The following is a 26,711-nucleotide window of genomic DNA, read 5'->3' as shown; positions in this document are numbered from 1 at the left end:
GAGCACCAGTAGGGGGAACACCCAGCGTTGTCCCGATTGCTAAAAGGTGTAAAGACTAGCAGACCTCCTACGCCCAAGTACTCATCATTATGGGATGTCCAAAAAGTCATGCACCTGTTCGAGCAATGGCTGAGTAACAACCTTCTGTCAGATGAACAGCTTTCAGGCAAGCTAGCTACACTCCTTTGCTTAGTGTCCTGTAGAAGAGTTTCAGACGTTAAAGCCCTAGAGATAGACAGGAAGATGTATTACCCGGAAGGGATAGCCTTTACCATAGCGCAGCGTACAAAGACCAATTCTAAAGTGATCTCATACCCATTGCTGGCCGAATAACGAGAAATTGTGTGTGGCGAATTGTATAAAGTGTTATGAAGCAGCGACAGCAGCGGTTAGACTGAAGGGGGTTACCCAGTCGCTTATAGCGCGTATTAAACCATACAAAGCAGTTACATCAGCTACTGTTGCTAGATGGGTGAAGGAAGTGATGGAGTTGGCAGGTATAAACACGTCTAAATTTGGAGCGCACTCTACCAGGGGTGCCATGGCTTCACAAGCTTTTGCAGTCGGAGTTACGCTGCAAGAGATCATGAAAGCAGCAGACTGGTCGAGCGATTCAGTCTTTAAGAAATTTTACTTCAAACCAGTATCTAATATAGCAGCTGCTGTCGTTGAAAGCTTTGAACAAGCATAATCCTCGCCTCCGGTCTTGTCATAGAATAAAGATTGCCCATGCGACTAGCGCAGGAATCTTGATTCTATTAAAGACACGGAGGCGAGCATTATCCCACCCTAAGGGAATACGGCTGTAAGGGGCATGGTATGAACTGTAAGACATGTCGCAGCAAATCGATGCAAATGCCTGATTATAACGTGTGATAAATCATATTCCCCTCCCTAACGTGCACATTTCTCTTTTTGCATAGGAGAGGAGCAAAAGAATCACTGAGATTAGAGTGTACGAAAGCAGCAGAGCTGCAGAGTTAGAATATGGAGATCCTACCAAGAATAGAAATGACACTCAGTTGGATTATACGAGAGGCAGTTGGATTTTAGCCATTTGATCAATAAAAGCGAGCTGCAAAAGGAAGGGACCAAGAGAGGCAGTGACTTATAGTAGAAGGGATTGCCTGATTGGACAGTGAGAGAGAGGCTATTGGACTACCATATTGAAGAGCCTCATGGGGGATGTAGTTTAGCCGCGTTAAGCTATGATGTTTCATTTTTTCTGTTTATACGAGTTATAAAAAAATATATACATTGAAACAAAAGAGATTTAAAAAGCTGTGATTAGCAGTAATTAAAGAAGTTAAGCATAATGCTCGCCTCCGTGTCTTTCATAGAATCAAGACTTCCTGCGCTAGTCGCATGGGCAATCTTTATTGTCCTTTATGTTCCTGCCTGGAACGTAACCTGTTTGATCGGGGTGTACCAGTAATCACCCGTTTGAGCCTGTTTGCCAGCGTGGCTGTAAGGATTTTACTGTCTTGGTTGATCATTGACAGGGGTCAGTATGATCCACAGTCCGTGCTTGGCTTGCCTGGTATTAAGAGCGGAATTATCGCAGCCTCCTTCAGACTCCGGCAGCCCCCCTCGTTCGAACGCCTCATTTAGCATGGCAAGCAGCGGGGGGAGTACCTCTTGCTTATACGTCTTGTAGAATTCACTTGGGAGCTCATCCGACCCCGGAGCCTTACTCGTAGGTAGGTGCTGGATCACTGTCTCTAGTTCGTCTAATGTGATTGGGGCGTCTAGGTCCTCCCGCTCCTGATGGGTTAGCTTAGACAATCCTATGTCTTCCAGTGTCACCTGGATCTCCTGCCCCATCTCCTCCCCATTATCTTCGTATAGGCATTTATAGAATCTGAGAAACCCTTCATTTCCTCTCAATATGTTTTTTATAATTGAACTTAGTCTGTCCCAGTGCTCCCTACTAGTTTGTTGCAATAGGTTCACCCGTGCGGTATCCTCCTGTGAGGTGCTCCCCTTCTGCATTATTTCTTCTAGCGCCTTCTGTCTCCTGTAACTGCCGCTCTATGCCCCCTTGGAGCCCTCTAGACTTGGATATGGCTGCGCCCCGTACTACCACTTGAACGCCTCCCATAAGGTTCCCTCCGATTGCACACTCCCCGTATTGATGTTAAAGTACTCGGTGATTGCCTCCCTTAAGGCCTCACGGAATCTTGCATCCTGCAGAGCTTCGGCCCTGAGTTTCCACGTCGGGATTCTTGCCCTAGGCGGCTGGTACCCCCACTCCAACACTAGGGGGGAGTGGTCAGGTGGTCAGAAAGCACTCTGGCCTTGTATTCAGAGCCCATCATTTCTCCTAACTTGGAGGCCACAAACAAGTAATCCAGTCTTGTGTATAAGTTATGGGGGGGCGCATAGTGCGAGTACTGCCTGTCTCCTGGGTGCTGCTGTCTCCAAACATCTCTAGCCCAAAGTCCTGTAGTAGGGCCTGTAATGGCCGGGGTAGGTCTATCTAGTTTATCGTCTGACCTATCCAGTTTGGGGTTCAATGTGCAATTAAAGTCCCCTCCCCAGATGATGGCACCGCCCAATAAGGGGTAAATCTTGCTGTATAGGGCCCTGATAGGCTGCTGTGTCCTGGTTGGGGGGGGCGTATAAGTTTGATGCTAACGTCCCTGTTTTCTAGCATCCCCCGCACCACTAACATTTTGCCATCTGGGTCTACCGTAGACTGAAGCAGCTAAAATGGTACATGGGGTGCCACCCATGTGACCACCCCCTTCCGTATGCAGAGTATGTGGCCCCGGTGGTGGATCCCCTCCACTTTCTCCTGACCAACTCCAGTTTATCCCTAGTAAGGTGGGTCTCCTGTAATAATGCTATGTCCACTTTCAGCCTTCAGGTACATCACTTTATTCCTTTTCAGGTAGCTATTGAGGCCTCTCACGTTCCAGGATACAATTCTGAGGTTACCCATAGCCATGCATGGTTTGTCCCTTCTCCCCCCCTTCCCGTGTTTCCGTTCCAGTCTTGTGTAGCATGGAATGAATTGGGCTCGTACCCCTCCCTCTCCCAACTGCAACTCCCCAGTTAACCCCCCCCCACTATAAACCACTGCACACAACACCTTCCCTCCCTCCTCCCTGCCCCACCCCCAACTGGTGCCCAGCTCCATCCCTGGATCTCAGGCTCCACCGCGTTTGAGATCAGGTACCCGGCAGGGTGTCACCGATATATTGGTGACCTAACTAGTCCATAGGGCTCCCACACCGATTATTAAATCGCCATGTTCAAGGATCATACATGTATAGCTCTGGTCGCTTTACTTCAACAGGCAGTATCCTGCCCTATATTCTAGTCCCAATGTCTGAGACTGCAACGCCCTGGGTGCCACGGTCCCCATGCTACTTACCTGCGCCGTCTTCCGTCTGGATGCCCGATTCTTGGGGACTGCTCTGCATGTCCAGCCATTCTGTCGCGTCCTCAGGGGTATCAAAAAACAATGTTCTATTTTTGTGGAACACCTTCAGTTTGGTGGGATAGATCAGCATATATTTGTAGCCCGCTTCTCGCATTCTTCTCTTGACTGTCCCAAAGTTCATGCGGCGGCATTGTACCTGCAGAGTGTAGTCCGGGTATGCAGTTAAGTTAGCCGACCCTCTTTGTATCGTTCCTCCCTTGCGGAAGTACTCCAGGATTTTTTCCCAGTCACGGTAATTCAGGATCTTGGCGATCACCGGTCTAGGGGGGAGGCGGGGGAGATTACTCCCCGGGGGTGGTTTCCTCGTCGGAGCCCTATGCGCAGTGCTCCCCCAGTTATCTCCTGCAGCAGCATCAATTCGACGTACTCGGTGGGGTTGGGTCCCTCAACCCCCTCAGGCAATCCTACGATACGTATGTTATTCCTCTGAGCACGTCCCTCCGCCTCCTCCGCTCTGCTTTCCAGGTTACCAACGCGTTGTTGCAGGGCAGGGAGCTCGGACTTGTGGGATGCGCATGCTGCCGTGTTCGGGGCCACTTCTTTTGCCAGGTCCCCTGTGCGTTCTGCCAAAGTTCTGACATCTTGCCAGAGGAGATTCACCTTCTCCTGTACAGCCCCGACTCTGAGCTCCAGCGCTGCTTTCAGTTCCACCATGGCCGTTTCCAATTTGGTTTCCCAAGTGACTGTCAGGTCTGCAATTGCTGCCAGGATCTTGCTGGTGTTGGCTATGCCCACAGTGGGAGTTCTTTCCTTGCTCGTAACCCCCTCTGGTGATATGTTGGCATACTCATCAATTGTGGGTTGCTTGCCCTTTGTTTTAGGCAGTTTGTTTGCCATCCTGATGTCGTCTGGGTGTGCGAGTACTAGCTTGCGGTGTGTAGTCTATGGCCTGTGCCCATCCCGTTCTCGGCGGCAGGGGAACCCAGACGTGTTGTGTTGGGATTCCTTTGTGCTGCTAAATCTGCGCCCGTGGTGGGTTGTGTCCTCCGGTGTGATTGTGCACTGGCATGCATCTTCTCCCGATCAGTGCGCCCCACCTCCTAGTGCGCCAAGTCCATGATTGCTCCCCCCAGCCCACGGGGCTCTTCTGAGTGACTCTACAGTTCAAGTGTGCCTCAACGGTGGGCTCCGCCAAGTCACAGGCACATCCTACGCATGTGGGCAGCGTACCGCGGCCCTCTTAACAGAGTGCTCCTCACTCCTCCTCCCCACCCCCCCACCCCCCCCTCACCTAGGGGCCGGGGGGTATTACCATACGCCAACTCTTGTGTCCACCCACGCGGCCTCACCTAGGGGCCGGGGGGTATTACCATACGCCAACTCTTGTGTCCACCCACGCGGCCCTCCTTGGTGGGGGCACTTACATGCCAGTCTTTTGATATCTTTCATGTATGGCCGCAGCCAGATGGGTGGCTTCCCAGGGCCGTGCCTCTCCAGGCCACTACTTGCCTGGCGCCCTCTACGGCCCCCCTGCGCACCTTGGCGTTGCACTACTTCGGGTGTCCTCCTTCTGCAGGATTCTCCAGGGCCCGCCCTCCCATCGCCCTGTTCTGTGCCCCGTGGGCGTCCTGATGCCGGCCTGCCCTGAGCTGCCTGGGTCCCCTTGGGGACACGTCTCTTTCAGGCCACTTCCCTGCCAGCCTCGTCACATTGCTGCTCGTTGCAGTTGTGGGGGCCGTGCCCACTTAGAATGGGCCCCCTACCTGGCAGTGCAGTCTCGTGCAGCTGCCACCATGGGGCCACAGTATTGCCCCGGGGGCACTATAACGAGGATCACGACCGCTTTGTGTCTGGTGCTGGTCATGATCCCGACACCCTCTGACTCATGCAACCAGAGCAGGTGTGCCCCTGCAGTAAGCCTTGGGGCCAGGTGTATTCTTAGCCGACTCTAGGCTTCGTTCACGCGGCCGGCTGGCCCCTTTGTTTGAGTCCCCCCGTCTGTCATCTTGTGCCGTCGTTCCTTGATATGCGACTTTCGCAGGGATCCTATCTCCGGCTCTGTGTCCCGCGGGCTCCAGAGTTGCAGGGCACCCGTGTGCTGTATTTATAAGCTCATACGAGGCGTTCCAGAGCTTTAGTGCCGCTGTATATGCATTTTTTCGGCGAGGATCACTTCCGGGGAAAAAGTTACTCTGGGTTAGTTGGTCCCACTAACCCAGGGGAAGAAGTCCTTGCTGGAGCTTTTCCCTCTGGGTAAGTTGGTCCCAATAACCCGGGGAAGAAGTCGTCCTTTCTGGAGCTTCTCTTGTCGAGCAGAAAAAGGAGTTTCAGCACAGCAACAGGGCTTCACCGGGCAATTCAGGTCCAGGAGGATGCAGCAGGTCTTTGTCACGGTTTCTTCATCGGGTTGTTCTTCCCAGTGGTAGTCTTTCTTCAGTCCAAGAAGCCACACCTTTTATGCAGGTCTCTCCCATTCATGCACAGCCTGGCTGTCCTGGGTGCATTCAGGTTGCCCTGGAGACTAAGGACAGGGGAGTTTTGGGCACATCCCTCACTTCCTGCCCTGCCAGACACACTGGAGCCAGAGGCGGGTTTCAGCGGGGTTTCAGTACTGAAGTCTGCCAAAGGAAAAACAAACAAAGGGGTACAACCTGGTTTGGCGTGCAGAGTAAAACCCAAGAAAGACCTCAAACAAGAAATGGCGAAAAAAGACCGGGCCATTTTGACACAATGGTCACCCATGGGTGCTATACTGCAGCTGAGCATTCGGCCTGCGGTAGAAAAGCACAATGGTAGGACAATTAAACCACTGCCAACAGCCATTTAAAATAGTGAGGGTAACATTAAAAATGTTCCATAAGTAATTATGAAAAAGGGCTACTAAGTACCGTCCCCCAACAGCCCCCCCCCCCCCACCCCCCCCCCCCCCCTTCCCCAGCATCCACATAAGATGGGGTGTGCAGGACCTACAAAGAGAAAAGGTTAGTAAGTCAATTTCACTTTACTATTCTTTGGAACAGTGGTTCACCCAAGAAAAGGTATTAAAACCTTCAGAGAAATCCAAAGACGTTCTATATAACACTGCACTGAATGTGCTGTGCGTTAACATACAAAAGGTAGATGCCTAAGGAGTTTGTCACACTCCAAAAACAAAGGACACCCCTTTTCCAAATCAAAATGCATGAGAGTGAGAAAAAGGTTTTGCTCACTCCAACGTTAAAATTAAAAAGTCCTAAGTCCAGCAAAAGAACTGGGCGTCTCTAAGGTTGAAGGGAATTGGCACAAAAATGAGAATTCTCCCTAACGGTTCAGCAGCTGGTGGCCACTGAATCTGTAGAAGTGTTGACGGATACTATGGTGGTTAAATCGGCTGTGAGTGGTGCCGGAGGACAACTTGATCAAAGGCCTGCAGCATACTTTCATTTTTTCCAGTCTAACAAAAGGAAGCGTCAGGGGGCGTAAACTGGAGAAGAAATCAAAGGCGATTATTACAAATAAAATCAAATGAGGTGAGGAAATCCTGAGGAATTTGACGATTGGGAGCAAGATAAAGCAATCTCCAGAATTCATGACCGTAGCAGAAAAACGTCTCGGAGCTGAGGAACAAGGGAAATCAGCAGCTGCCCCTGATGTAGAAATCAAATTAAAAACTGATAGAACTATGAAACAAAAACCCATTGGACCGGTAAGAAACCAGGTTTCCTTGCCCTTGACACAAAGAGCCTCTTGTTGCTCACCAGGATTCCCAATTAATAACGACTCGGAAAGAGCATGTCGCCAGACACAGGAACAAATATCTATTGTACTTGCGAAATAAGAACATCTGTTTTATTATTGGAAGCCTTGGGCAAGCCTGAGGATAACGTCATCCTGAATAGAGGAAACGTCCTGCGTTTGTTCCCTTGTATCCCGAAATTGAGAGCTCTTTGGTCATCGGTTATTGTACTAGTGAAATTTGTCAACGGACAGGGTATATATACCTCCATCTGAACTTAGTTAAATGTTGTTGGAGACGTATGGCTTTGGGTGTCAGTCTCACCCCTGGGTCGTCGTCTTCCGGGCACAGACCTCTCACAGTTGTACTCAACAACTCAATTAAACAGTTCCTTTCTCAACAAACTTTTGGTGATTTTCCTCCCCTGGATTCAGGTTCGGACCCCTTTTTCAATTTCCAGTTTCCCTCCTTCAGGTTCACAATGGTTTTCTTTCGGGTTCTTCCCTTGCACTTACGAGTTATAATGTCTTTTCACCATGTAGGATTATTTTCTCTTCGCTTAACAATCATCCGTCGGTCAAAGAATTTCGACTACAAAGGATTTTGCAAGACCTCGTATGACCACTTTGACCTCTCTTCTCGCCTTTCTCTCAATTCCTTCTGGTAACTGTAGTTAAATAGTAGGGTAATCGCCTAGCGTTTCTCGAGTGAACACCCACGTGGTGTTTGATTCTGCTATGCTGGTGCTCCCCTTTTCTTGTATCAACAGTTCCTTGTTTATTCATAGTTCAATTAGCTGCTTGCTTCAACACAGTGCAGTTACTTTAACTGCTGTCCCCTCGACTCACCGACTGTGATGAACTGCTTTGCTTTCTTGTTTGAGTGAAGGCAGGTACCATTAGGCCATGCGTCTCTCCTCGGCTTGGCTGTCAGCGGAGGTGGCGTCCGGGTACCATTGATATCTGCTGCAACACACGCTGGCTATTGTCCGCGGTCTTACAATTCCTTCTCTTCAGGCTTCAGGGGTCTGTTAAGGGCAAGACCGCGTCTCCCCTGGGTATCCTCTGGACTTGCGCCGTCTTTCTACTCTTGAACTGCTGTGCTGAGTTAGCTCTCACGCCGTGCGGTCTGCCTTGCTCGTCCTGTGCTCTCGTGCTCCACCTGTGGGGAAGGGAAAAGGCTGTCGGATGTGTGATTCTGATCAATTGCCTGACCATGCTTGACACTTGTTTTCGAACATGTCAGGTAAACGTCTAGGGTGTTAGTCAGTTGTCTTTCGTGTTGTGCGAAAGTGTTTTGGTCGGAAAAGGGGGGGGGGCAGTGTTTTGGAATATCCTTTATGGTAGGATGGGGAAAGGGTGTTTAAAGAAGGGGAATACCGCATCTCGCCCGTCGGTGTCCCACTCCCCAAGAACCCCCCCACACCCAGGAACTGGATCCAAAAGCAGTGGCTGTGTCCTGGCCAACTGGATGACAGATCCCCAGGGACTAGATAGAGACAAACCTTCAGGTTTCTCACAGGTGTCGTGTAAAGGTTGAAGAGATGGGTAGAGAGGCATGCGCCTTGGGGTTCTCCAGTGTTTACTGGCTGTGCAGAGGAGAGAAAAGGGGGCAGATGGGTAATTTGCTGTCTATTGGTGAGGAGTGAGGTGATTGCTCAATTTCTGTATTCCTAAGGAATACAGACTGTCGAGGAAGATCATGTGGTTAATGGTGTCAAACGCTGCCGAGAGGTCAATAAGAAGTGCCGCACATCCTTCTCAGTTTGATGGGACTTTGTGGTCATCCCAGATCGAGATCGCGTGGTTTCCGTTTGTGTCGTGGACAGACACCTGATTGCGTGGGGTCTAGGAGATTGTTAACTTCCACAAAACCATTGAGCTGTGAGTATGCTGTGCAGTCGTTGAATTTTGAAAGTAATCAGGTGTTTGAGATGAGCCTGTAGCTTTGTAGGAGAGGGTCGAGTGGTGCTTTTTTTTTTTTTAAAGCAGAGGCTTGACTCAAGTTTGAGTCATTCAGAATGGACCTCGCCAAGTCTGCTGCACAGGTGGAGGTGAAGATTTCTTTGAGGAGCGAGGCGGCACAAGGGGTGAGGGGGAAGATGGAGGGTTGGCTGACTGATAGTAGTTTCACAAAATTCTCACTCGAGATAGGGTTGAAAGTGAAGAAAGAAGGGTTCTCGGTGGGGAGGACGGTTGGATCTAGTGGAGCAAGTGTAGGGTGGGTGAGCAGGATGGAGAGTTTGGCGTTTAGGGTGGCCATCCAGTCTAGGGCTGTTTTGTGGAAATGCTTAGACAGGGAGTTGCAAAGTGTTTGTGAGGAGGCAGTCTGGTCTGCGGTGCAGGGCGGGTTCAGGATTTCTGTTATGATCCTGTGGAGCTCTTTGCTGCCGCTACAGCAGTTCAAGATCTTTTTATTATAATAGACTTTTTTGGCCTTTCAGATCTGTGATTTGTGGTGGTGTGGGGAGTACTGATTTGCTTTTCAGGGTTCTGGAAGCTCTCCATTTGTGGTCAAGGGAGCAGTTCTTGTTTAAGAGTCTTCAGATGGGGGTGAACCATTTGAGGGTAGGTCCTATGTGGGAGGTGGTGAACTTGGAAGGGGTTAGGGGAATGAGTGAGTCGTTTAGCCAGGAATCGAAGAGCTCCATGGGTAATGGTGTGGCTGTGGTCTGGAGTGAGGGGAGGATGCTTGGCAGCGCCTCGGCCATGCCTGGTAGTACCTTGACCTTGTTCCAGCACTTGAACTGAGATATAGGGGTAAAGGATGGCTTGGCGGGGGCGGTGTGGGTGTGAGTAGAGAGAATGGTATGGCAGAGCAGAGTGGTCTGTCTAGATGAGGGGTTGGGGGGGTGAACGTGGAGATGAGGTCAGAGGAGCAGAAATGGCATTGAGGGATGTGGCCAGCAGTATGCGTGGGTCCTCTGATATGCTGGGTGAGGCTAGGTTATCGACCAGGTCCTAGCCGGGGGGGCCTGTAGACAAATAGTACGCTGTGTGAGCGAGTAGACCTCGATAGTTTGACTAGGAGGGATTCACAGTTGGCTGTGCTGGGTTGTGTTTCAGTGGAGGTAATATAGAGATGTGAGGTTTGTGGAGGATGGCTAATGCGCCTCCTCTAGCTCTGCTGTGGGTGATGAGTGTAGTTGGGTGGGAATGCTTTGTGACCGATATGCTTGAGGTTGTCTGAGAACCCGTTTTCCATGGTGAAGTTGGGTTCTCGGAGGTTAGTAAATCATAGATGCTCTATGTTCTTGGCCACGGAGCAGGCATTTAAGAGGAGGCAGGTATTTAAGAGGAGCCAGGTGACTGTGAGGTAGTGGGGGCAGGGCTTTCCTGGGTGTCCGGGATTGGCAGGGCTGGGATTGTCTGTCGTCGGGAGGTTGGTGTTGGTGGTGGGGAGAGGGTAGGGCAATGTAATGGGACAGATGGAAGTGGTCAGGGGGTGGGATACTGTACATGGGTACATAGAGGGTCATAGGTGGTTAGATACCGGGAAGATGGGGGAGGGCGGGCGCATGTCTTGGACTGAGTATTGGTGTGTGGGGTGGGCGGTTCAGTTGGTAGCGGAAGGCCTAGAGGATTGAGGTGGACGGTTGTTCAGAGGTGTCTGGCTAGGTGTTACGGATTGGTGCACAGGGGTTGGGAAAGGGGAGAGGATGAGGGTTGAAGGAGTGGGAAGGGGGGGGGGGGATACGGTCTTCAAGAAGGTAGGAGGGAGGCGGGTGACCGAGGGGACCGTAGTAGTGGGACTAAGGGGCAGGATGCATCGAGAGGTGCAGGGCAGGTGAGTCATGAAGTCATGAAGAGTTGAGCGAGGGGCATTGTCTACCTCAGTTTTGTGCGTTTGGGTGCTGAAGGAGGGTGCGAGTGTGGGTGGGGTCTGCGGGGGAAGGGAGTTGAGGCGATGTTTCGGGAAAGGTCTTGATGAACCAAGCTGAGTTATTGCACTTACTTCCACCCAATTTTCTCTTGGCTTACTTGTATTTAAATAAACCCTTTTTTCTGATGCTTGTTAATCTGCTTAGAATCACATGCTGTGCATATGGTCCGACATCCAGTGGTAACCGCAGCGTATTGCATCTTGTTTTTTGGGGACCGAAAGGGGACGTCCGCATAGGCGTTTCTGTAACACTATCCCTATCGTGACGTGTAGTGTACCCAAAATCCCTCACATGCTGAGGTCCCTAAGATTGTTTTTTTTCTGCCCAGATAACTGGTCACCCCATTGCAGAGCTCCGTCATAAGAGACAGTTATACCTTGTTTATCGACTTTGTCGATTATCCCCTGATAGTAACTTCAGTGCTTCCTGTGCTACTCCGAAGACCACGGTGGACTCAATGCCTAAACTCCGGCGGCGGAGCCATCCACATGCCCAGGCCTTCTGGCCGGCCTACACAGTAGGGAGAGTGGGGTTGGGGTGGTCATATTCCTTTAGCTAGGTCTCTCTTTCCCCCTCTTTGCCATCTAGGTCTGGTCATCGCCTTTATTACCGTTCGCTATGTAAAGGACACCGTTTAGATTTTGCCCCTCTTGCAGGGCCAGTTACCCTTGGAAGGATGAGCACGATAAGTGGAATAATTGTGTACCCCTTGACCACAACGAAGCGCGGTGCGTGGCCTGTAAACTCCTTCCACTTAAAACGCTGCGTTCAGGCTGGATCTTCTTCCTCCCACTGCCGTACCTGCCGAAAGTGACGGGGGGGGTACGAGTGATGATCAGGTATCCGTGTCGGATGCCATAGACCTCACGACGGACACCTGTAGGTCCGCCACACCCGTCCCCGCTAGGCCTGACGCGAGTCACGCTATGGGGAAAACACCCAGCGACATGGGCGTACAAGATCGCCACACTAAACACACAACCCCAACCCTGATTTCGACGGTACTGCCGAAAGGGGCGAAAACACCAAAAGGACCGCCAAAAATTTCGCCGGAATCCTCTGATCTTCAAGATCAGCAGCCTCCTCCGCATCCGCAGCAGCGCCTTGCGACTGCACATTCAAAAAAAGGGTGCTACCTCCAAACCACATTCGGCCGTCGAAGAGCACTCAGCTGACGCTCCAATGCCCTCGGTTAAGACGGATTTCTGAACTCTGACCTGGTCGGCAGATGTTCAGAAGGCCAGTCTAGTTTCTTGGAACAGGGTAACCCCTGGACAAGCCAGACCAATCGAGGTAGCTATGGTAGGCAGTCAAGACTAAGTCTCAGGAGGGGTGAGGGTGACTGAAAGACCTCAATGAGCACACAGAGCAAGGGCACTTACAAATTACTCCCAGACAGGTGTAGATATCCAAAATATAAACACATTTATTACTAGGCCTTTGTACCTCAACACACAGTAAAAGAATCGCAACAATCCTACTAAACCAACACAACACAATCAATACAAAATATATACAAGACCATTGGGGTCTAAAGGGCTAAAGGCTCGAAATATAGTCACAACCTAGAGGGGAAGGAAAATAGGCAGTACAGATAGTCTTTAGTCCCCTTAACGACTAAGGGGACTCAAGACTAACCAAAACCCTAAGAAGAGAGGAGCCTTATGCTCAATAGTGCATGTAGTGCAGGCGCACACGGTTGTTCCAATGGGCAAAACGGGTTCTCTTCAGGAGTCTCTAGCAGCTCAGGAAGGTGGGTGAGGCGATGAAGAATAGATTCCCACTATTCAAGGAGGGCCTCCACTTGAAGGCCGAGGTGAGTCCAAGGTTCGGGAATAGGTCGCTATTTCGCACTAGCAGTGGAAGGGAGAGGGACCCCCAGGGGCCACTCGTGTGTATAAACAGATGGAGGTGCTAGGGGCCACCAGTTAAGGTTAGGGTTACTCACCTGCCCCAGGCGCACTCCGGACCAAACTTCGCCAGTTGGGTCCACTGCGGCTGCCGGTTCAAATGCGACAAAAAGTAAGTCTCTACGGCTTTCAGTTCCGGCGATACAGCGATGTTTCCCAAATGGGACACTGGTGATTTCTCCGTTCCTGTGGGATGGATCAGGCCAGTTTCACTGCAGCTGGCTTCAGGGGCAAGAGGGTAAAAAATGCAGCGCACCTGCAAAGATTGTTGCCGCGGCGGGGCAACACTGTAACCGCATTTACTCCGGTCATGGTACACTCGTCTCACTTCATACCTGGGAATGCCAAGTGTTTGGAATTTGGTGTGAGGGTGCCGGGGACACAGAGCTAGCAGTCTACCAAGTTTCGAGGGCCTCCTCGAAACGATGGCGGAGACGGAGCAAAGATCCAGCGTAAGCTGGTCAGCCCACTGGTTGGCCCAGGGACACTTACGAGAAGGCTTACTTGGAGGTTTTGTTAAAGATGCAGAGAATAGTTGGTACCACTATTCTAATCGGTTGAAGCGTCTTTGCAGAACTTCTAGGACGAGAAGATGCAGAGGGGTCCCACGGGACGACAGCGGGCTCAGGGTGCCAAACCTTCCAGTGGTTCCTCGATTCGGCTTCTTAGTTTCAGGATACTTGGATCCTATCCTTCGTTCAGTGAGAACTCAACAGATCGACATGGTATGGGTGTTTTTGGCCTCCTCTTATCCAAAGTTCCCTTGGCGCCAAAACAGAGGACCCAATGGGAGATCTGCCCACAAACGCACACTCCATACGTGGACCAATCACGGACCATGGTGGTCCCAGGCATTCACAGCACTTCAGACTCTCTGGCACCCAGGATGTGTATTGGGGACAGACACCCCAGTCCACAAAGAACCTTGTGGCATGGCCATTTTGGAGCCAGGCCACCTGTCTGTGCTGAACGCGGTTTAGATGGCATGAAAGGGTTACAATTATTGGAAAAGATAAGCTGCCACCAGCCCTGTCAATGACGCACCGGAATATCGTTGCTCAGTTCTTCAGTCAAATATACTTAATTATTCCTCGTGAATACTGACTCGTACTCGATGGCTTCCTCATCCGAACCGACGACACCACGGTCCGGCTTCAAAAAATGTCGAGACTGGAAAGAAAATGTCGTTGGCGGATCCTCACAGGATCTGTTTGTGGTGCCTGGGAGTCGAGCATCATTGTTCGCGAGGACTGCATGTTCATGACGGCGAAAGCCTTGAAGGAGCGTAAGGGGAAGCTCGAGAGAGGTAAGGCAGTTAAAACTTCTTCAAAAGTTTCCTCGGCGGAATCGAGACATTCGTCTCCTCGCCATCACAAAAGACATCTGTCAGGCTGAGAGGTCCTGTGTCCGCGGAAGCTGCTGAACCCCCCCGACAATCCCCCTGAGATGTAATTCCCAGAACTAGATATTAATTCAGCTCTGTAAACTACACCCCTAAGGGAAAGGGGGAAGTGGATAACATAACACCAGGCTGACTGCGTCAAGGCTAATCAAGGCTGAACCTGCAGAGAATACAAGAAAAGCAGATACAAATCCTTTTATTACTTACTTAACCTTTATAGTTGGAAAGACTTTAAATCCTTAACTAATAAGTAAGAATCATACCTGGTTCTTCTCTTTAGATTTCTTAGAGAAGCTTGTAAAGAAGCTGAAAATCTCTTACTTGAGTCTCTTGAAATTCACAACAACTTCTTATTTTGGGCAAACCTGGAAATATTGCCCTTTGCCTTTTCCCAAAGTTAACTAATTGTCCAGTTAAATTGTCTTTAATATTTTCTCTTTTTCTTTCACCCTTTTCTTTAGTTTCAAAAACCTTTTTACAATTCAATAGAGTTTGAGAATTCTTGAAGATGCACGTGCAAAAGCACACGCGCCGATGATCTCAATGCTGAAGATTCGCACGTTGAAAACTTCCCGCGCTGAAGAACACGCGCACTGTAAGAAAAGTCCACGCGCAGAAAACACACGCGCTTGTAAACACACGCAAAGCAAAATTCACACGCAAACAGATTCTCGCGCAGAAAACACACGCGCTAGTATTCATCCGCGCTGTTGAACTCCCGCGCCTATTGACACGCGCCTTATAAACCTCGCGCCAAAGAGTTCACACGCACACACGCTGGAAATCACACGCGCTATTGAGTTCTCGCGCAGAAACACACACGCACAATAGAGTTCTCATGCGGCGAGCAGATTCTCGCGCTAGGAAGCACACGTGCTGGAAATCACACGCGCAATTGAGTTCTCGCGCTAGGAAGCACACGTGCTGGAAATCACACGCGCATTAGAGTTCTCACGCGGCGATCAGATTCTCGCGCTGGAACTCAAACGCGCAGTTGAATTCTCTCGCCAGGAAGCACACGCGCAAAGGTTCAACTGTTAGTTTCTGATTACACGTAGTACGTATTTAACTCAAACAGTTCAAAATATAAATTCAAAGAAAACATTTTACGAGTTCTCACTTAAATGTATTTAAGATAAACAGAGCGGCAGTCTAAGAATCTCTAAACAAAGTCACTTATCTCCAGAACAATTTCCTAAAGATCGTCAGAGTTTCCTGTCTTCAAATCACATTCCTGACAGCTGAGAACTTCTCCTGAAACCCCCAAGAAAGTAGCCGCTCAACTGCTAGCTACCTGAAGGATGAAATCCACCAGGCCCAAATCTTAAGCAGGAGCAGCCACTACACACGTCCTCTCAGCTGGGGCTTAGATGATGAAAGGCAAAGAGTGACAGTTTAGAATGTTCATTGTTTTTCTGCAGTGTCTTCTAACCAATCAGAGCGGTCACTGTGAAACTCCATTTTGCCTTGGGTCAGAACCAGGATTCTGAATCAGGAAGTTAAGGCCAAACCAACTACAATAGAAAACTTCCCACCCACACAAGGCTAAACTAAAAAAGGATAATAAAAGAGAAATAAAGAGAAAGAAACTTGAATAAGGGAAAATAGCCTGAATAAGGGAAGGAAACCTGACAGCATTCTCGTTATAGGTCTCGAAGCAGTTCCCATCACTCTTCGAGATCTAAACAGTCAAAAAAGAGACGTCGAAGATCCCCCTTCCTCGTCGTCTTCTTCAGTTTCCCCAAAAAGGGTCTCCTGCCCCACAAAACATAGCTCTCGGGCTGAGTGGGAGGAATTCAGGAAAAAGATGCTTAGCGTCTTCGAGAAAGCAGCCTCGACCCCCTCGAAGACTGCTGAGGGTGATACCCTGGGTGAAAGACCCGAAAAATCAAAACGCAGTGAGTCGCCGCACCCGGCGAAAGAAGCTACTCGAGAGCGTCACGAACCATCGTGTAAAGGCAAGCTCGCGTCTTCGCTTGCGTCGTTGAAGATCCCTTCGACGCACAGATCTGCGTCTTCAACACCATTATCGAAGGGTTCTTCGACGCACAGTTCAGTCGATTCGACGCAGTCTACGATGCCGAGAAAGGACAAACCCACAGCCAGTGGCCATACCCAGAGCCTCGATCATGAGCATGCCGTCGATAACCTCGAGTAGAATTCCGATACTCTAGAGTTCCTCGAGGCCTCTACCAACTTTCTCGACATCTTTTTCGATGGCTTTGAAGCCTTGAACGTCCGCGTTGATGTTTTCTCAGCCAATTATGACGAATTTGGCCCCTTCTGCTCTAGAAATGGAATTTATACCATTTCCAAGATCTGATCATTCCAGAGCCTTAGCATCTATTCATGAGGAAGGGGAGAATTCGGATCAGGAGAGACCTTTTGAGTTGCAGGGATCTGCAACTCCTGTACCAGAGGAATTTACCTCGGAGGAAGGTAGGTTTAAGGACCTCCAAGAATCCTTACTTGAAGCAAGTGGGTTGGACACTTCCCCAGAAGTGGAATTTGCCAAACCAGACCCAGGGGAACATGCTGAAACCCCTTATAGAACCTTGATGGCAAGGATAATAGTTTATGGGGTGGTCTACACCTTCACCTGCTTTTCAGCAAGACAACCTCACATATATTTTGGTTAAAGGTCCACAGGAGGATCCTGTGGTGCCATTTCATGCGGCACTACAAAGGAAAATATTGGCAAACTGGGAAACCCCTGAGGTTATCCTGGCGGTTAACAAAAAAATTATCAGCCAAGTATAGTGTCTACTGCTGACCCTGAATATTTATCCAAACACCCAACTCCGGAGAGTCTGGTTGTTCAGGCAGCAGCTTCATCAGGTAGTAAATCGGCTTACCCTACTGTTCCACAGGACAGGGATGACAAGAGATATGATTCTATGGCCAAAAAAGTATTTTCTGCATCTAGCATGGTGTTAAAATCCATCAATGCTACTTGTATGCTCGCATGGTTCAGCCACACACTTTGGGAGTGTGCTTAATCAGCGGCTGACTGCCTCCCGGAGGGAGAAGAAAGGGAAGCGTTTCTCAACATCATTAAGGATGGTAAGGACGCAATGTGCGAATCCCTTCAGACTGGCATCGATTCTGCTGACAGCATCAGCAGGGCCATGGCGGCAAGTACAACAACCAGGAGATTTGCTTGGTTGCGAAAGTCTGGTTTTGCTCCAGATGTGCAAAGCAGACTCTTGAATATGCCCTTTGACGGCTCTTCTTTGTTTGGTAAGAAGGAGGATGACAGTTTAGAAAAGCTTCAAACATCAAAGGCCGCTGCAAAATCTCTGGGAGCTGCAATCCGTCAGACACCATATCGCCCCTCTGGAACCTCTTGGGAAGGCAAGTCCTTTCGCTTCTATTCCGCATTCGGAAGAGGCAGAGGACAGCAAGTTCAAAGGGGTCAAAAAATTCACCCGAGGTGGACGGGGTAAAAATACAAAAGCCGCAGCAGATGCCTCTTTACCCTCGGCATCTGCATCAGCCGCCTCCAAACCGCTCTGAGGACTCTCCTCACAAGACACCAGTAGGGGGCAGGTTAAGTCAACATCTGACTGAAAGGCAGGCTATTACGTCTGATGCTAGGGCATTGGAGACAGTTGCCCAAGGTTACTGCCTGCCTTTTCTACGCATCCCTCAGTCATCCACCGGGGAGCAGCTCTCTGAAAGTTCCAGATCCGCTCCTCCTGCAAGAAATTGTAGACCTGCTAGAGAAAGGTGCCATAGAACCGGTACCTGTAGCGGAGAGAAACGAGGGCTTGTAACCCCCCCCCCCCCCCTTTCTCATCCCGAAGAAAAACGGAGGACTGAGACCTATCTTGGACTTAGAGAATTGAACAAGTTCCTCAGGAAGGACAAGTTCAAGATGGTAACACTCTCTCAGATCCTTCATGCCCTCCAGCTCCAGGACTGGCTGGTATCTCTGGACCTCCAGGATGCTTATTTCCATGTGCCAATCCATCTCAAACACAGGAAATACCTGAGGTTCGCATTTGGTGGCTCTCACCAATTTCGAGTTCTGCCATTTGGGCTGACCTCCGCCCTGAGGGTCTTCAAGTTAATGTCTGTAGTGGCGGCAAGTCTAAAGAAGGGAGGGATTCACGTCTACCCCTACCTGGACGATTGGCTGATCAGGGCTGTATCTTCGGAACAAGCTCAGATCCAGCTAGATTATGTCTGCCACTTCCTTCACAAACTGGGCTTCTCACTCAATTTAAAGAAGTCACAGATGATACCATCACAGAGACTCCAGTTGATCGGAGCGGTCCTGGCCACTTCTCTGGGAAGAGCCTCGCCACCAGAGGTGAGGGCTCAAGATATTCTGCAGATGGTCACCAAGTTTCAAAATGCCCAACATCTCCCACTCTTCGACTTTTTGGGGTTGCTAGGCCTCATGGCATCCTGCATCTTCCTTGTGCCAGAGGCTCGCCTGAGAATGAGATCGCTCCAGTGTGCATTAAGAACCCAGTGGTCGCAGTTCTCAGGAAAAATGACAGATCTCCTCCGGATTCCGGACAAGGTAGCCCGAGACCTTAAATGGTGGGCTTATCGAGAGAACATTTTGAAAGGAGAACTGTTTTGGCACCCTTTGCCGGAGATAACAGTATCACATACGCCTCACTCACGGGGTGGGGAGCCCATGCCAACGACTTGACCATCAGCGGTCGTTGGTCTCCATCGGAGTCCAGACTACACATCAACCTATTGGAGCTGAGAGCGATCAGACTAGCGCTGAAAGCTTTCCTATCATCAGTACAGGGAAAAAATGCCCTGATGACGGACAACACAGTGGCCATGCACTACCTCAACAAAAGAGGAGGCGTGGGATCACTGCCACTGTGCAGAGGCAATGCAGCTCTGGTTTTGGGCAATTCAAGAAGGAATCTCTCTATCGGCAGTTCACCTAGCCGGAGAGAAGAACTTGATGGTGGACGCTCTGAGCAGGCAGGGCACAGTCTCCCACGAGTGAGAATTAGCTCAGGAAGTCCTTCAGGAGATCTTCTCCCTTTGGGGAACCCCTCAAGTGGATCTGTTCGCCACCAGTACCAACAGGAAGTGCGATCTGTTTTGTTCAAGGGGAATTTCCCCCGAGAGGAGCTCTAGGGGACGCGTTCGTAGTGGACTGGGAGTTTCCACTCCTGTACGCCGTTTCCACCAGTCCCTGTCATTCCTCAAATGATCAGGAGGTTGAGAAGATTCCGGAGGACCATGATCCTAATTGCCCCAGACTGGGCCAGAAGAACGTGGTACCCGGACCTTCTGGACATGTCCATCTGCCCTCCAATTCGCCTTCCACTCAAGGAGAATCTTCTCTCACAGAAGGGAGGTCAGGTTCTCCATCCAGACATCAGAACCCTCAACCTTCACGCTTGGCTTCTGAAAGGTTGAGGTACAAGGATTGGGACCTCCCTGATGACGTTATGGAGGTGTTGCTTTCGGCCAGAAGGCTAGCAACAGTCTTTATACCGCTGCCGTTGGAACAAATTTTACAGCTGGTGTAGAGAAGAGAATATCGACCCATTTTCATGTGGTACACCAACGGTGTTATCCTTTCTGCTCTATTTGGCAAATTCAGGCCTTCACGTTGGCACTATCACGGGCGATCTCGCAGCGCTATCGATCTTCAAGCGCACTGCAGAGGAGCCATCGTATTTCAAATTACCCTTAGTAGTACAATTTCTAAAGGGATTAACTAATGTCTATCCTCCAAGACCATTCCAAGTTCCCTTATGGGACATAAATTTAGTCTTAAATTTCCTGATGGGTACTCCTGTCGAACCACTCCACTCATGTTCGGTAAGATTTCTCACCCTTAAAACTGTCTTATTAGTGGCATTAACATCTGCTGGAAGGTTGAGCGAATAACAAGCTCTATCTTGTAAACCCCCTCATGCAATTTTTCATAAAGACAAAGTTGTCCTACAGGTGAAGCCTAATTTCCTCCCAAAGGTGGTTTCTAAATTCCACATCACTCAGAAAATTACATTACCTTCATTCTACCCTCCTCCCCATCCGGGGAAAGAGGAAGAAAGGCTACACAGGCTGGACCAAAGACGGGCTTTAAGCTTTTACATCAGCAGACTTGCTAGGCTTAGGCAAGCAGACCAACTATTCGTAGATTACTCGGGGCACAAATTGGGACTACCGATAACAAAACAGACTATTTCCAGATGGATTATTTTGGCCATTCTGGAATGTTACAAACTAGCAGGGAAAGAGCCTCCTCAAAATCTTAGGGCTCATTTAACCAGGGGTATCGGAGCCTCTTCGGCCCTCCAAAGAGGGGTTGCGGTTCGAGATATATGTGCGGCTGCCACATGGTCGTCCGCACATACCCTTCACAAGATTTTACAACCTGGATTCCTCTAGTCAAGAGACTAGGTTTGGCAAAGCAGTATTACATTCTGTTCATTCTTAAAAGGAAACATGGCGTTTTTACTCTCACCTCCAATTACACAACACTGCTATGGAAGTCTATCAAAGATGAGGAATACGTCGGAGGACACAATCCCTTCGAAGAACAAGTTACTTCTTACCTGGTAACGTTCTTTCGATGGGATGTTCCTCCGACGTATTACTTATCGCCCCTCCCATCCATCCCCGCAGTAATACTTTCCTTGTGGTTGCAGCTTACTCTCCTTCAAGGTCAATAACCAATTCAGGCATGACTTATCTTATGCTACAAAACGGAACTGAGCAACGGACGCTGCGCGTGGCTATTTATGGACATGGTGACGTCAGCGCTGATATGGTGGCTGTCGAGGGACATCAACTCGACAGATGTCGATGCGCAGCGCCCTCTGCTGAAAAATGTTTCCGAGGCCAGCAAGCTGGAGACGCATTATCAAACACAAGGAATATGTCGGAGGAACATCCCATCGAACGAACGTTACCAGGTAAGAAGTAACTTGTTCTTCTTAAAGAAAAACCACCCTCCAGCCAAGCCATACCTCTCCTGAATTCCATTAGAAGGAGATTGGCTCCTTCCCTGTTCACACCAGCCCAGGCGAGGGCAGTAAATCCAAGTGTGGAGAAATTATTTCGGCCATCACCTACTGACCCTACATATATTAAAGGCCATGCCACCCCTGACTCCCTAGTAGTTACCACCACCCGGAAACGGGCGTGACTACCCCTTGCTACGGGAGAGGCCCCTCCCGATAAGGAGTCAAAAAGATTGTATGCCTTGGGTAAGCAAATTACCACAGCAGCTGCTTTTACCATGCGCATAGCAAACACTACATTGCTTGCCAGTTATACCGATGCACAGTGGAACCTTTATACAAGGAGGTCTCCAGGAGGTGCCTGAACCCACAAGAACCAAATTACTTTCCTTCGTGGCTGAAGGCAGGCAGGTCAAACAAAATGTACTAAAAACACTGTGGATACTGCAGAGATGGCAGGAAGATCCCTAGCTCAGGGCACCCTGCTCAAACGGCACTCTTGGCTCCGAAACTTGGGCTTCGAGCCGGAGACCCAAGCATCTCTTATTAATAAACCTATCGAGGAGTCGAATCTCTCTGGTAAAGCAGTCGACGATGCTCTAGAGACTGCCAAAAAAGAGTACAAGAGACTCGTCCCTGTAGCAAATTACACAAAAACTCTCCCCTCAGAGGGGAAGCGGTTCCCGCCAGTCCTTTCGAGGCCAATCCCGTTCCGCACAAAACATGTACAATACGGGAAACACCTGGAACTCGGGACAAGCAGCCAGCACCCCCGCCAACTATCCACCTAGGGGTCAGCGGTGCGGGAAAGGCAGAGGCCCCAATTCCAGGGGAGCCCACAGCCTCTGGTCAGAAATGATCTACAGATCCAGGTCCCCTCCCATGTCACCCCGGTCGGGGGGTGCTCAACATGTTTCCTTTCGGCATGGGATGGGATTACATCAAACCAGTGGGTTCTAAAAACAGTTACACACGGGTACTGTGTGGAATTCGCCCAACCCATCACAATTCAGACCGTTCATAGCACAACGCCAGACCATCTGCAAACCCTAATTAAAGAAGTAGAGGCACTTCTTGGAAAGGACGCCATAGAAGCCGTCCCTATTCTTCAGCTAAACAAGGGTATTTATTCAGTGTACTTCCTTGTAAACGTGGGGGGGGGGTGTTACATGGCAACATTGGACATGAAATTTCAATGTTGCCAGTGTACAGAAAATAACTAAGATTCATGATGGAGGACAGGCACTAGCAATTCAAAGTACTCCCCTTCGGCATTGCCTCGCCGCCAAGGGTGTTTGGTCCTGGCAGTAGCAGCAACACACCTGCGCAGACTATCTGTCCCTGTTTACCCTTACCTCGACGACTGGCTCATAACAGGGGACTCTTACGAAACGTGCCTAGTGAATACTTGGAAAACAATAGACCACCTGTTCAGTCTGGTATTCTCCATCAACGAGAAGAAATCCAGCTTAGACCCCAGTCAAATCAAGCAATTTTTAGGGGCTCTGATTCGGACCAAGGACAGCCTTGTCTTCCCCTCCAACAAGAGGGTTCAGAACATGCTTTCTCAGATCCCTCAATATGTAGCCAGTTTGGAAGTGACGATACGCAAGGCCATGCGCTTACTAGGTATGATTGCGTCATGCATTTACTTAGTTCCCCACGTGCGGCTGTGCGTCCCATGCAAGAGTGGCTCAACAGCCAGTGGTGTCAGGCCAACGGACAATGGGAAGATCTAGTAGTTGTCTCCCCAGTCCTTGTTCTCGCTCTGCAGTGAGGGTTTGAGGGAAAACCTCTTGAAGGGGAAGACCTTCACCACCCCTGCAGTGGAAGCCACTCTAACGACAGACTCATCTCTCACGTGGTGGGGGGGGGCCCACCTGCTTCAGCAGACAGCGCATGGAGTGTGGGCCCCACAAGTAGCTTCTAACCATATAAATCTGTTGGAGATGCTAGCGGTATTCAAAGCACTGAAGGCCTTTCAGACACAGCTACAGGGGAAGACTGTCCTGGTCCTGACAGACAGTACCACAGCCATTTATTACCTAAACAAACAGGCGGGCACACACTCTCCACGGCTATCCAAGCTGTCCCAAAACATTTGGATGTGGGCTCTCAAACACAAGATGTTCCTACTGTCACAACATGTTCCAGGAGAACTCAATTTTCTAGCGGACATGCTCAGCATAGATTTCCCACAGCCTGTAGAATACGAATGGCATCTGCACTAAGACATCGTCGCCTACGTCTTCGCAGAATGTGGCTTCCCCCAGATCTACCTGTTAGCAACTCAGGAGAATGCCCAATGCCAAGAATACACCTCCAGGTACCCCCGTAACTGCTCCAAGGGGAACAGACTCTGGATAACATGGTTAGGGAAATTTGTCTACGCTTTCCCTCCTCCCGAATCCCCCTACTCAACAAGATAGTGCACAAGATGCACCAGGAACCAGTTACCATGATTTTGGTGGCCCCCCATGTGGGCACGCCAACCTTGGTTCGCTCATCTAATAGAAATGTCCCTCTCCCCCTCTGTGAAACTATCCTGCCCGTACAACATGTTGTCACGGGACAGAGGAGAGACACTACACCCATGCCTGCAAACTCTGAATTTAGCGGCCTGGCTCCTGAGGTCATAGAGTTTGGACACCTTCAACTCCCTCAGGGATGCACGACATACTCAGGGAGGCTAGAAAACCTAACACTCGTTATTGCTATTCCAGTAAGTGGAAACGCTTTGTCATCTGGTGTAAAACCAAGGGCGTTGATCCCATTGACTGCTCGCCTACCCACTTTGTTTTGTACCTAACTCATTTGTTAGACTCGGGTTTGGCTTTTAATTCCTTAAAAGACCTTTTAGCTGCTCTATTGGCCTACACTACGTCACAACAGAAAGTGTTGTGGTGGAAAATACCTGTTATGGAATGGGTTACGAGAATTCACCCCCACATTTCTAACCCAGCTCCTGGATGGGATCTCCTTTTGAAACAATGCATAAAGCAAGTCTAAAAGACCTTACTTACAAGACGGCCTTCCTAGTGGCTATCCCTTCTATTAGAAGGGTTAGCGAACTACAGGCCCTTTCTGTTCTAGACCCTTTTGTTACAGTCCACAGGGATAAGGTGGTTCTGTGCACTCCTCCCAGATTTGCGCCTAAATTCATCTCGAAGTTCCATGTGAACCAATCAATCGAACTACCCACTTTCTTCTAGAATCCCACTAGCATGGCCGAAATAAGCCTACACAAACTAGATGTGCGCAGGGCAGTCATGTTTTACCTGGAAAGAACGAAACCACTGAGGAAGACAAACCAGTTTTTTGTTTTGTGGCAGCTGGTAGCGAAGGGTATCCTGTCTCTAAATCTACTATCTCAAGGTGGATTGTCAAATGCATCACACTGTTATGCTCTTGCTAAGAGAGAAAAGCTCTTCAAGCCTAGAGCGCACACTAGTCCGGGGCACTGAGGCTTTCAAAGCATTCATTGCAAATGTTCCCCTTGAGTCCATTTGCAAAGCGGCAACCTGGAGTTCTGTACACATCTTTACCAAACACTATTGCCTAGACACTCATTCTAGATCCGATTCTCAGGTGGGACAAGCATGGGACAAACATGCTGGCGTTTACTTATTTATTGTTATCTTTTCCCATGTACTTGCCTGCCCCCGCCCCTTCCCACGCACTTGTGCAATCTGAATGACACCTGGCCTTGTAGGATCGTTGTCCGTCCTCCCTTTTGTTCCCCTCCCTTGCCTCATTGCGCCTTGAAACACTTGTCTATAGGCGTGTTTATAATGCCATGCCATATATCGATATTAAGACATCTTTTCACTACTGTTCCTTCTCATAACTCACCTCCAACTCCCGGTACTGCTCGCTAGTCTATGCACAGCATGTGATTCTAAGCAGATTAACAAGCATCAGAACACATCCATTACTCACCGTAATATAATTTCCAATGATTGTATCCGCTTAGATTCACATGAGCCCACCCTACCTCCCACTCGGGTAGAAGGAACATAGACGTCTTACTACTTTCTCTCTTTATGTACTCACAATAGCCTTGGGCTCCCTCATGGCAGAAAAAATACAATCGGAGCGACCTTGGCGCGTGAGGGATTTTGGGTACACTACACGTCACGGTAGGGGTAGTGTTACAGACACGCCTATGCCGACGTCTCCTTTCGGTCCCCGAAAGACGAGATACAATACTCATCGGTTACCACAGCATGTGAATCTAAGCAGATACAATCATCAGAAATGCTATTACGGTGAGTAATGCATGTAATTTTTACAATATATAGTGTTTGTGTTACTTTGGACCATATGTGTGCTACAGTTTCTTTGTACCAAGCTACAACCCTCTCTCCCCCCTAAAATGAGCCTGGCTGCTCTGTCTATGCTAGCAAATGTTCTTGGGTGTTACAACCTTATACTAAGAGTGGATTTACGTACTGCCTCAGTATGGTTTTATGAAGCCCTTAGTTGGACCTCAGAAAAAACTGTCCCCAACATACAGTATCACAAAAAGTATCTTATTTCTTGGTGATGTTTTTATTATTGCCACTCATCTTGTGCTAGTGGTGCCTTTTGCTCCCATCTTCCTGCATCTCAACCATGACCATCTGTTAATTCTCTTTCTAACTGGTCAGCCTTTCCCTTTCTGGACAGGTCTTTGTCAGGAAGCTCCGGAAAGCATATGGGAAGGCACAGTGGAATGCTGTGGACAGAATTAAAGAAAATAAACCTGGGTATAAACTGGACCACATCATCAAAGAGAGGTGAGTGACTTCAGGATCAGGAAATCTCTCTTCCTCCAAGAGCCTTCACTGTACCATCAATGTTTACACTCGTTCTCCATTTCCTCGTTTGGGTCTTCCCACCCCACTTTCTCTGACACGGTTTTTCTCATTGTTTTGTGCTGTTTGTGTTTCCTATCCCAGGTATCCAACCTTCATCGATGCTCTGCGAGACATGGATGATGCCCTTTCGATGGCTTTCCTCTTCTCCACATTTCCTCGTACTGGGAAGTGCCATGTTCAGACCATCCAGCTGTGTCGCCGCCTCACTGTCGAGTTCATGAATTATGTCATTGTTTCTCGCTCACTACGCAAAGTAAGAACTGCTACAGGAATAAACTGTTAATTTGCCTTGAGAGTTTAATGTTCTGGTAATAGCAGGTTGATGTGCTGTCGCCATGTTGACTGATTTTTGTAGTCAGCACAAGGTATTGGAGCAAAGGTGAAATAGTCACTGCCTGGGCTGAGCTCTGCCTGTCTTGGATCTTTGTGTTCTCCCAGTGATCGTTGTTCTCCCTGAGAGACTTTGATCTTCTTCCCCTTATCGAAACCAAATTATGATATTTTGTTTAACCAAACGTGAGCTACTGAAAGCTGCTATATAGGTTCATTTTTAATGCCCCACTTCCCACCTTCTCTATTGAAGAAAAACTTGCAATCT

At 49.3% G+C, this 26,711-nt stretch overlaps 1 protein-coding gene across 4 annotated transcripts in view; it reads left to right on the top strand.

The window, feature by feature from the left end:
- PES1 (pescadillo ribosomal biogenesis factor 1) overlaps nucleotides 1–26,711 on the top strand; it is a 297,019-nt gene that overhangs the window by 122,635 nt on the left and 147,673 nt on the right. For all 4 annotated transcript variants that reach the window (XM_069619320.1, XM_069619321.1, XM_069619322.1 and 1 more), the window contains 2 exons: nucleotides 25,923–26,032; nucleotides 26,195–26,366. In XM_069619320.1, coding sequence (XP_069475421.1) covers nucleotides 25,923–26,032; nucleotides 26,195–26,366 — 282 coding nt within the window. The remainder of the gene's footprint in view (nucleotides 1–25,922; nucleotides 26,033–26,194; nucleotides 26,367–26,711) is intronic.

Source organism: Ambystoma mexicanum, chromosome 10 (genome assembly GCF_040938575.1).
Source record: "Ambystoma mexicanum isolate Mex_15411 chromosome 10, UKY_AmexF1_1, whole genome shotgun sequence".
Lineage (NCBI taxonomy): Eukaryota > Metazoa > Chordata > Amphibia > Caudata > Ambystomatidae > Ambystoma > Ambystoma mexicanum.
Note: the sequence above shows the minus strand (reverse complement) of the source record. Positions and strands in the feature narration are given on the sequence as shown.